At 48.3% G+C, this 11471-nt stretch overlaps 2 protein-coding genes across 2 annotated transcripts; both read left to right on the top strand.

The window, feature by feature from the left end:
• Positions 1-908: 908 nt before the first annotated feature.
• On the top strand, positions 909-5536 carry LOC117845197 (probable GTP-binding protein OBGC1, chloroplastic). Its single transcript, XM_072291676.1, has 3 exons — positions 909-2270; positions 3048-3594; positions 4234-5536. Exons 1-2 carry the CDS (start codon positions 928-930, stop codon positions 3226-3228), a joined length of 1524 nt encoding a protein of 507 aa, XP_072147777.1. The 5' UTR covers positions 909-927; the 3' UTR covers positions 3229-3594; positions 4234-5536.
• Positions 5537-7131: 1595 nt separating this feature from the next.
• On the top strand, positions 7132-11248 carry LOC117845196 (probable GTP-binding protein OBGC1, chloroplastic). The gene is made up of 7 exons (XM_034726151.2): positions 7132-8492; positions 9275-9548; positions 9695-9986; positions 10109-10268; positions 10345-10453; positions 10541-10671; positions 10891-11248. Exons 1-6 carry the CDS (start codon positions 7165-7167, stop codon positions 10634-10636), a joined length of 2259 nt encoding a protein of 752 aa, XP_034582042.1. The 5' UTR covers positions 7132-7164; the 3' UTR covers positions 10637-10671; positions 10891-11248.
• Positions 11249-11471: the final 223 nt, after the last annotated feature.

An 11471-nucleotide genomic window follows, 5' to 3' on the forward strand; every position in this document is an offset into this window, starting at 1 on the left:
GGGACGGAGGTGTTTTGTGCCGCCGAGGAAGAGGGACGCGCCGGGCATCTCGTGAATCGTTGATGCGTGCGCCGACGAGCGGCAGGCACCGGTCCACACCTGATCCTTGAGATGTGCGCTGGTGGATTGGATCGTGACAGTACTTGAAAGAATAAGGTCCGTTTTCTTCCATTGACTTATTTTTAGCACCCGTCACATCGAATGTTTAGATATTAATTAGGAGTATTAAACGTAGACTATTTACAAAACCCATTACATAAGACGAATCTAAACGGCGAGACGAATCTATTAAGCCTAATTAGTCCATGATTTGACAATGTGTTGCTACAGTAAACATTTGCTAATGATGGATTAATTAGGCTTAATTAGGCTTAATAGATTCGTCTCGCCGTTTAGATTCGTCTTATGTAATGGGTTTTGTAAATAGTCTACGTTTAATACTCCTAATTAGTATCTAAATATTCGATGTGACACGTGCTAAAAATAAGTCAGTGGAAGAAAACGCCTCCTAAGACGCCGTGTATTTTTTTGAAGGACTCTCTGGTTTATTAAGGTACCGTATACTTTGGCTAAAGTTTAGCACATGTTACATCAATATTTGAATGTTAATTACAAATATTAAATATAGACTAATTACAAAACTAACTGCACAGATGGAGTCTAACTTGCGAGACGATTCTACTAAACATAATTAATCCATCATTAGCTAATGACTACTGTAGCACCACATTGTCAAATCTTGAACTAATTAGGGTTAATAGGTTCGTCTCGCGAATTAGCATTGGAATTTTGCAATTAATTTTATAATTAGCTCATGTTTAATCTTTCTAATTAGTATCAAACATCCAACGTCACGCTACCATCCCTTTGCTGCGAACAGTGACCACAGACCAGAGCGATCTGTGCCGTCCACAATGCCGGCCGGAGATGCCTTGTCCGTCGCCGGCGGTGAGCGTCGCTGGCGAGAGAGAGCTGCTCTGCATCCAGCATCCCTCTGAGTCAACCTGTTCCCTTTTTTATCGCCTCATTTTTAATCTTGCCGCGAGGCCGCTCAAGTTCTCGCCCCCGCCTCGCCCTCCCTCCTCTTCCTCCTCCTCCTCCGTCAGCGGCGGCGGCGTCGCGGCGACAACGTTCACCCGGCTCCCGCTCCGCGACGCGCCGGAGTCAGCGGAGGTCACGCTCGACCGTTTCCCCACCGCCCCGGCCAACCCGGAGGCGCCAGCACCCGCTCCCACACGCGGGAACGGTGTCCAGCGGCTGCAGGACGAGGTGGAGTTCGAGGTCGGGTTGGGGGCCACCTCGTTCGCGCAGATTCCGCTGCGGGACTGGCCGGACGGTGTGGAGCTCACCATTGGCCAGTTCGACGCCCGCGTGGCCGGTGGGAAGAGCGCGGGAGGCCGCGGGTTCGCGCGGCAAATGGTCGAACACCTTGAAGACGACGGTGACGAGGAGTTCGTCGTCAACAGCCGAGACGTATTTGAGGTCAAAAAGGGGCGGAATGCTCGGGCTGTTGTACCCGAGGTGCTCGACGACGACGATGACGTCGTGGTGTTCGACCCGGACTACGGCGTCGACAGCGACGACGAGGAGGAATTCCACATGTTCCCGATCAAGCAAAGTCACGAAGCTGGTGCCACTCCACGCACGGAACTGGGAGAGCTAGAGTACGACGAGGAAGAAGATGACGACGACGATGAGATTGTAGTGTTCCACCCAGACTACGACGACGAGGACGACGACGAGGACGAGGAGGCCTTTGAGGAGGACGACGACTACGAGGAAGGGGACGGGGAGGCGAAGGAGAAGGGCGTGCCCGCCGTGATGCGTTGCTTCGACACGGCCAAGATATTCGCCAAAGCCTGGGACGGCGGCAACGGCGTGGTGGCTTTCCGCCGCGAGAAGTACGTGCCGTACGGGGGCCCCTCGGGCGGCGACGGCGGCCGCGGGGGCGACGTGTACGTGCAGGTGGACGGGGAGATGGACTCGCTGCTGCCGTTCCGCAAGTCCGTGCACTTCCGCGCCGGCCGCGGCGCGCACGGCATGGGCCAGCAGCAGGCTGGCGCCAAGGGCGAGGACGTCGTGATCAAGGTCCCGCCGGGGACGGTGGTGCGGTCGTCGGACAATGGCGTGGAGCTGCTCGAGCTGATGAAGCCTGGGCAGCGCGCGCTGCTGCTTCCAGGTGGGCGCGGCGGCCGCGGCAATGCGGCGTTCAAGTCCGGCACAAACAAGGTGCCCAGGATCGCAGAGAAGGGGGAGAAGGGCCCAGAAATGTAAGTTCTCTCTACCGTGAAAGTTCTTTCGTCGTCTCTTATGGTTACACTGAATTTCTCTCTGCTCTTGCATTTGTCAATCCTGCCATTTTTAGGACACTATCTGCAGCTTCAATTGTCGATGGTCATCACTCATCAGGCCATAGATGATGATCACTAGATCAGGCATGGGGGAATATTTCTGTAGTTTTATTTGCATACCGTCTGCTAACATTGAGCCAATGATCCAGATACCCAGTACCCAGCTTCTTGCTTCTCAACACTATAGTATAAATACGATGTTAAATGTAATGCTATCTGAAAAAAAATTGCTGATTAAGCAGAGATAGTGTGTCACTTATATTTGTGCCTAATTGGTTTAGTCTGACATTGCTCAACATATGGAATTTACCGGCTCTCTGGATTGTAATGTGGTTGCTTTGGTGCCATAGTATTGTGTATTTGCATTGTACTTACGAATTTCCAACTGACAGTCATGAAGTTTTGTAAATCTTCAAGTAGCATAAACCCTGCTTAGAGAACTGAATGTAATTGCAGTGTCCTACTAAAATGATTATAGTGTTTATCCACACATAAATTGACCTGCGATCATGATGCCACCTTGATCATGACATCATTGTTATTCTTATTCCGTAACAGTTGGCTTTCCATGTACTAATTTACTTTTTATTGTAATATCCGGTTCTCGTTCTTGATTAATTATTGGATGTCTCATCTATTCCAGCTCTGTTTTGCTAACATCAAATTTCTTATTTTGGGATCGCTGATGGTTGGCAGGTGGCTAGCTTTGGAGCTAAAGTTGGTTGCTGATGTGGGGATTGTAGGTGCTCCAAATGCTGGAAAGAGCACTCTCTTGAGTGTTATTAGTGCTGCCAAACCAACTATAGCCAATTATCCTTTCACAACATTACTGCCAAATCTTGGAGTTGTCTCGTTAGATTTTGATGCTACCAACTAGCGCCAGGATGCAGTCCTCCCTCAGCGCCGCCGCTCAACGGCTCGCAAAGGGGCATTTTTCCACCCGCGCGAGCGCGAGCAGTGGCCCCGTGCCGCCGTCCGTCCTGTCGCCCTTGCCCGTGCCTGAAGCTCACGCGGGGCTTCTCCTTCGCCCGTTCGGGGGGCCGCCTCGGGGCCGATTCATCAGTAGCACGGCGACGCTGTCGTCGAACTCCAACTCGAAGCCTGAAGCGCCGAGAGCCGCCAACAATCCAGCGACGGGAGGAGCGTCGTCGAACTCCAACTCAAAGCCTGAAGCGCCGGGAGCCGCCAACAATCCAGCGACGGGAGGAGCGTCATCAGCGCCTGTTCCACCTTTGCACCTTATGTGAGTAAATAAAAGGCCATTCTTTTTCTCTTGTTCTTGCGATTTTAATCAGTGGAGTGCCTGTATTAGTCACTTATCTAATAATAGTGTCAATTTCTTGTAATTGTGTGTGAAAACTACTAGTAGTATTGGTCCAGTAGTCAGGCCTTATTGATTAATGGCTAGTAGTGCAAAATTTGTGTGAAAACGAGTAGTAGCAGCAGCTTGTATTGTGTTATTTGGTTGCCAAGGGTCACGGGTTCGCTAGATTGTCCAAGCTGTAGTGACATTTTGCTCACTGTTCTCAATTTCGATGTTGCATCGTATATGTTGAAGGCTTCACGTCTCATTTTATCGGTTGGGAGCTAAAATGTCAGAATTACATCTAATTTCTTTTTGAAGAACACCAAAATAACTTTGGTAAATTTTTTGCAACAAAACCATTGTTCTAGTGTTCCATGTTTACTTTTATATTGGATGACTACAGCATTAAGTTTTTTCTCATTCAACTCATTAACAGCCCTGCTGATGCCCCCTTGGAACATTCTCCATATTGTATTGCTTTCTTTGCATACTCTGATGTGTTGATTTATTTTTAACAAACTGTCATGCCAAGTGTTTTGAACATTGTCTGATTGGTTGTTATGATCGATCTTGCAGGTCATTTGGTGGCCCACAAGGCAGCAAGCTGCGTGATTCAGAAGAGTTCCTTCAGCAAAATGAAGTGCTGCAGACTCTGCCAAGGGACAGGCTGATCTGGCCCGTTAGTGGTCACACACACCTGTTTCCTGACTTGGGCCGTGAGCTCTTCAGATCAGCCTTGCTGATACCGTTCGTGTCCCACCTCCAAAAGTGTACCAGCGAAGGAGTCTTTGAGGAGGGCAATGTTGGAGTTATAGAGGAACTCAATGCGTTTGGTCTGAAGGAGGTGTTCCCTTATCAAGTTGATGATCTTACTGATGACATGATGCTAAAGAATTTTTAAGAGGCTCGTGACTACGCTGTTGGGAAGTTTGAGAAGATTTATGGGAAGAGTATTCTTGATCAATTCCTAGCTATCAAAGCCCTGAATGAACAGATCGACACATTACCACTTTATCCATTAAAGATCGTGAACAATGTAGCCTTGCTTTCAAAGGAGAACACAGCAGTACTCAACCAAAGAATGCATGATTTGCTATTGAAGGTAATCCCATTCCAGTACCCGCACAAGGTCAAGAGTGCTACTGCAGCCCAATTACGTGTGTCATACACACGAAAGACCGCCCCTGTCACTTCCAGTGGTAAATTCTGGCTCTCGATTGCTCGGAGAAATCCTTGGTTAGGAAACTGGATCGATTATGCTGACAGGTCCAAGCCCAATCGTTCATCGTCTAGTACAAGTCTGCTGAAACATCACCGACACGGTTGCAGTGCCCACCGGATGGAGAATTATGTTGAGACAACTGTCACCAGATTACCCATTGGAAGCCCAAGATGGCACAATTTGACAGCTCAACCAATCATAAGGGGTGAGGTGCTCGATCTGTACTCTTACTCTTATCCGGAGTTCACTTTTAAGACGTATGATGCATGTGAGCGGGAGGGACTGGCTGGTTATCTGAACATCAATGATCTGTTCCATGTCCCGACGTGGTACAGCTGAGGATACCCATGTGTCTGTGCCAGCGGAGATGAAGCTATTGAATCATCACATCTTCTAATATGCTCATGCTTCATCTGGCTAATACATTGATGCTCTAGCTATTTATGCCTTCTGGAACTCTGTAATGTACTTAGGATTTGTCGGTGTTCTCGTACTATGTACTATGCCTGTGAATGGCCGTCGGACGTCTCTTAGATCATTTTGTTTGTGCCGTGATGTTCTGCTATACTTGATTTCAATAGAGCTTCAGAACCACTTGTGTTACTTCCAAGTTGATTCAGCTTATATTGAACAGTTTAGGTAGACTAGCTCAGCTTATTTCCTTTTACTCATTCTTAGCTTCCATATTATACCACTCAACTCAACATATGTTTTCTAATCTTATCTATTAATACAGGAGTGCTTTAGATGTTGAATTGTCAAAATATGTTGTTGAAGCTTACACCAAAGGGGTTTGTGCCGTTTATTGAACTTTTGGTACTGTTCGATTCATATCTTCTGTCTTTTCCTTGTTCTTAAAGAAATCATGTTTTCTTTATTCTTGCACATATGGATTAGAGTGTTTGGTTCTACATTATAGGGAGACTTAAACTTTTATGGACCCTTTTTATCCTTTAAGGTGATTTACCAATTACCATTTTCCATATTCTCTATAGTTTAGATCTTTATTCAGGAAAGATCCTTAAAATCTAATTTTCTATCAGTGTCTCCTTGCATTCCTACTTTTCTTTTTTCATTCGGTATGCAACTTTTGGTCATTAGGTTTTCATGAGTAATTGAGTATACTATTTATCATTAGGAATAGCACTTGTATTCATAACAGGGGCTCTAGGCCCATATATATACAGGTACAGGAGGGGGAAATATATAGAAAACCTCCTAATAGAAAAGGTAAATTACCAACACTACATATACATCTAACACCCCACCCACCCACCCCCCACCCCCGCAAACTCATGGTGGGTGAAGAACACTGAGTCTGGAGAGGAAAAATCTATGCTGAATACGTGTTTGTGCTTTTGTAAAGAAATCAGCCAGCTGCAATTCTCAAGGCACATACTGAAGAGCAATAACCCCATCCTGAACCTGTGAACGTGTATAAGAAACATCCACACCAATATGCTTAGTAAGCTCATGCTTCACTGGATCACGAGCAATACTGATAGCTCCTGTACTGTCAGGCAAAAGAGGAGTCGGCACAGAAACTGAAACACCAAAATCCTCAAGCAACCACCGTAACCAAGTCACTTCTGCCATCACAAGCGCCATAGCACGCAACTCAGCCTCAACACTCGAACGAGAAACTGCTACCTGCTTCTTAGTCTTCCAAGCAATAAGGGAACCACCAAGAAAAACACAATAGGCAGAAAAGTAGACTGACCAGTGGGCTCATAACGTGTGCGAAGAAAAGCCCACATTTGATGTGCAAAATCAAGCTCAATAATATCAGCCGAAACCCTGTCCTCAATGCTAGCAACAAGAATATAAGCAGCTCGAGCATCCGAACATCTGATGTGACCTGCTAAAATTTAGCATCTCATATCCAAACACCTCCTAAGTTGCTGCGAACAGTGATCACATACCAGAGCGATCTGTGCCGTCCACAATGCCGGCCGGAGATGCCTTGTCCGTCGCCGGCGGTGAGCGTCGCTGGCGAGCGAGAGCTGCTCTGCATCCAGCTATTTTTTGCGACTACACTGGATAGCAAAAATGATCTGCTATTTTTTGCGATCGCAACTCAGCCTGGCACTCTTGTTTCTTACCAAAGTCAACAGTAAAAACTGATGCCACGAGCACCGCCGCACGATCTGGAATCCGACGGTCCAGATGGCACGCAGCTGCCAAAAAGAAAATTCATCGCACCAAAAATCTCTGCACAGCCCCGGCGCCTTATCCGCTTTTCCACTCGAGCGACCTGCTGCTGGCAACTCTTCAGCTCAGCAGGCATGGCGCCGCCCGCCGTCGCCGCCGCAACGGCGTTCCCGTTCCGCCTCTTCTCCGCGGAGGCCCGACGGAACGCCAGGGGCGCGCGGGGGGGCAAGCGGAGCGCCGCGAGGCCGCTCAAGTCCTCGCCCCCGCCTCGCCCTCCCTCCTCTTCTTCCTCCTCCTCCGTCAGCGGCGGCGGCGTCGCGGCGACAACGTTCACCCGGCTCCCGCTCCGCGACGCGCCGGAGTCAGCGGAGGTCACGCTCGACCGGTTCCCCACCGCCCCGGCCAACCCGGAGGCGCCAGCACCCGCTCCCACACGCGGGAACGGTGTCCAGCGGCTGGAGGACGAGGAGGAGTTCGAGGTGGGGTTGGGGGCCACCTCGTTCGCGCAGATTCCGCTGCGGGACTCGCCGGACGGTGTGGAGCTCACCATTGGCCAGTTCGACGCCCGCGTGGCCGGTGGGAAGAGCGCGGGAGGCCGCGGGTTCGCGCGGCAAATGGTCGAACACCGTGAAGACGACGGTGACGAGGAGTTCGTCGTCAACAGCCGAGACGTATTTGAGGTCAAAAAGGGGCGGAATGCTCGGGCTGTTGTACCCGAGGTGCTCGACGACGACGATGACGTCGTGGTGTTCGACCCGGACTACGGCGTCGACAGCGACGACGAGGAGGAATTCCACATGTTCCCGATCAAGCAAAGTCACGAAGCTGGTGCCACTCCACGCACGGAGCTGGGAGAGCTAGAGTACGACGAGGAAGACGACGACGACGACGATGAGATTGTAGTGTTCCACCCAGACTACGACGACGAGGACGAGGACGAGGAGGCCTTTGAGGAGGACGACGACTACGAGGAAGGGGACGGGGAGGCGAAGGAGAAGGGCGTGCCCGCCGTGATGCGTTGCTTCGACACGGCCAAGATATTCGCCAAAGCCGGGGACGGCGGCAACGGCGTGGTGGCTTTCCGCCGCGAGAAGTACGTGCCGTACGGGGGCCCCTCGGGCGGCGACGGCGGCCGCGGGGGCGACGTGTACGTGCAGGTGGACGGGGAGATGAACTCGCTGCTGCCGTTCCGCAAGTCCGTGCACTTCCGCGCCGGCCGCGGCGCGCACGGCATGGGCCAGCAGCAGGCTGGCGCCAAGGGCGAGGACGTCGTGATCAAGGTCCCGCCGGGGACGGTGGTGCGGTCGTCGGACGATGGCGTGGAGCTGCTCGAGCTGATGAAGCCTGGGCAGCGCGCGCTGCTGCTTCCAGGTGGGCGTGGCGGCCGCGGCAATGCGGCGTTCAAGTCCGGCACAAACAAGGTGCCCAGGATCGCAGAGAAGGGGGAGAAGGGCCCAGAAATGTAAGTTCTCTCTACCGTGAAAGTTCTTTCGTCGTCTCTTATGGTTACACTGAATTTCTCTCTGCTCTTGCATTTGTCAATCCTGCCATTTAGTATTAGGACACTATCTGCAGCTTCAATTGTCGATGGTCATCACTCATCAGGCCATAGATGATGATCACTAGATCAGGCATGGGGGAATATTTCTGTAGTTTTATTTGCATACCGTCTGCTAACATTGAGCCAATGATCCAGATACCCAGTACCCAGCTTCTTGCTTCTCAACACTATAGTATAAATACGATGTTAAATGTAATGCTATCTGAAAAAAAAATCGCTGATTAAGCAGAGATAGTGTGTCACTTATATTTGTGCCTAATTGGTTTAGTCTGACATTGCTCAACATATGGAATTTACCGGCTCTCTGGATTGTAATGTGGTTGCTTTGGTGCCATAGTATTGTGTATTTGCATTGTACTTACGAATTTCCAACTGACAGTCATGAAGTTTTGTAAATCTTCAAGTAGCATAAACCCTGCTTAGAGAATTGAATGTAATTGCAGTGTCCTACTAAAATGATTATAGTGTTTATCCACACATAAATTGACCTGCGATCATGATGCCACCTTAATCATGACATCATTGTTATTCTTATTCCGTAACAGTTGGCTTTCCATGTACTAATTTACTTTTTATCGTAATATCCGGTTCTCGTTCTTGATTAATTATTGGATGTATCATCTATTCCAGCTCTGTTTTGCTAACATCAAATTTCTTATTTTGGGATCGCTGATGGTTGGCAGGTGGCTAGCTTTGGAGCTAAAGTTGGTTGCTGATGTGGGGATTGTAGGTGCTCCAAATGCTGGAAAGAGCACTCTCTTGAGTGTTATTAGTGCTGCCAAACCAACTATAGCCAATTATCCTTTCACAACATTACTGCCAAATCTTGGAGTTGTCTCGTTAGATTTTGATGCTACAATGGTTGTGGCAGACCTTCCTGGTCTGCTGGAAGGCGCTCATCGTGGATATGGTTTGGGTTATGAGTTCCTAAGACATAGTGAGAGATGTTCGGTCTTGGTATGTTCCTTTTTCCTTCCTTTCCTCTCATCTTGATATCTAGTATGTTGATATTAGGCTTTGTTATTTTAGAAGTCTCCATATTATGTATCTATCTACAAGTATGACTCTGGTGATCATTGTTTTATGGCCTGTTGGATTCTTAGGTGCATGTTGTTGATGGTTCTGCCCAACAGCCAGATTATGAGTTTGAGGCAGTTCGCTTGGAACTGGAGTTATTTAGCCCATCTTTGGTTGACAAACCCTATGTGGTAGTGTACAATAAGATGGACCTTCCAGAGGCATCCGATAGGTGGAATACATTTAGAGAAAAGCTACAGGCTCAAGGCATTGAACCTTATTGCATTAGTGCAATAAACAGGCAAGGCACACATGATGTTATTCATGCTGCTTACAAGCTTCTACAGAAAGAGAGGCAAAGGATAAAGGAAACTGAAGGTGACTACTTTATCCTCTTGATTTAATTGAGTTGTAGCCAACACTTAATGAAACCTGATGGTGCTTTCTATACAGCACCTCATTTCCTTTTGGGCTATTTATTTTATACTATTTTGCTGCAGAATGGAGTGGGACAGAAAATTTGAACCACGTGTCGGATGCAATTAAAAGGGAAAGGCGTGCTCCCATGAATGAGTTTGAGATTTTTCATGATAAGGGTACAAGTACATGGACTGTTGTTGGAGCTGGAATTGAGCGTTTTGTTCAGATGACCAACTGGCAGTAAGTAGTTTATTTTTCAGTGCTCATTGCTTTGCTGACGCCACTACATTTTCTCTTCTAACATCTCCTGATGCAGGTACTCAGATTCCTTGAAAAGATTTCAGCATGCCCTAGAGGCATGTGGTGTCAACAAAACTCTCATCAAACGTGGAGTCAAAGAGGGAGACACGGTGATAATTGGCGAGGTATGAATGCGCTAATCAGACATGATCAATTGCTGAACTTACAGGTGGGCAGAGCTACCAGCTTCAACAAAAATTGTGTTTCTGCAGATGGAAATGGTTTGGAACGATGAAGCTAAAAGTAACCGTCCATCAAAGACGATGAACACAAAAGATGATGCTGTCCGGTGGCCCGAATTTGGCTAGAGCAAGAGTTATTCAGCTTCTTCTTAGATGTAGAGGTAAGTCTCAGTGAAAGCTTGGCGCAAGCTTACTGAAGCTTTGAATTTCGATACTTTATTGTGCTTGTGCATCCAGCATCCCTACTTTAGCTGTTAAGGTTCTTGTTCTTTTCAGAAAGATCAGAAACTTGAAGAGAACATGTTTGCACTTCTAATCGCCTTTTGTTTCGTTGGGAATTTGAATATATTTCCTTACTTTGCAATTGTTTAACGTTCCAGCAAGATGCTAGTGGTCGGCGTGCACATCTTTCGTGCAGTTTGCACGCAATGGGCACGATTGGCGTTCAGATCAGTGAGCCCACTATACTGCTTCCACTTTCCAGATGATCTGAACGCGCGCTGGAGAGACGCGTCGATTGGAGTCCGATGGTTGGAAGTTGGAACAAGTTGCCAAGGAAGAGCGACGCTGGGCGCTGAAGTTTTCTCACGGTTTTCCACAGAACGCAAGAGTAGATTATACAGATGTGATGTTTGCTGAGAAATGTAACTTATTTTGTAAGAAAAGAAGGTAAATGTCTGCTTGTGCGGTGTATGCACGCAATCGAACTGTTTTAGTCAAGAAAGAGTTTTAGATTTCCCCTTTTTCTAAAAAAAAAGGAAAATGTACATTTCAGCTGCAGGCCGTGTACTTTCGTCACGCTCAGCACCACGTACTTACTACGGGGCCCAAAACATGCCATTGAATCCCCTGCTTCGTGGGCCCTTCTCTCGTCGTCCAGAGTCCAGATCCACCAACGGGCCGGCCCTTTTCAGACAGTCACACTGGCTGCTGGTCCGACTCGGAATTTGAAACAAAATCC

Source organism: Setaria viridis, chromosome 2 (genome assembly GCF_005286985.2).
Source record: "Setaria viridis chromosome 2, Setaria_viridis_v4.0, whole genome shotgun sequence".
In the NCBI taxonomy this organism is placed as follows: Eukaryota; Viridiplantae; Streptophyta; class Magnoliopsida; order Poales; family Poaceae; genus Setaria; species Setaria viridis.

Bases quoted from the DNA above. Each gene is read 5' to 3' on its own strand.
- LOC117845196 (XM_034726151.2), top strand. From the start codon at position 7,165: ATGGCGCCGCCCGCCGTCGCCGCCGCAACGGCGTTCCCGTTCCGCCTC. The intron at 8,493-9,274 runs GTAAGTTCTCTC...GATGGTTGGCAG, and splicing joins GGGGAGAAGGGCCCAGAAAT to GTGGCTAGCTTTGGAGCTAA. The intron at 9,549-9,694 runs GTATGTTCCTTT...TTGGATTCTTAG, and splicing joins GTGAGAGATGTTCGGTCTTG to GTGCATGTTGTTGATGGTTC.
- LOC117845197 (XM_072291676.1), top strand. From the start codon at position 928: ATGCCTTGTCCGTCGCCGGCGGTGAGCGTCGCTGGCGAGAGAGAGCTG. The intron at 2,271-3,047 runs GTAAGTTCTCTC...GATGGTTGGCAG, and splicing joins GGGGAGAAGGGCCCAGAAAT to GTGGCTAGCTTTGGAGCTAA.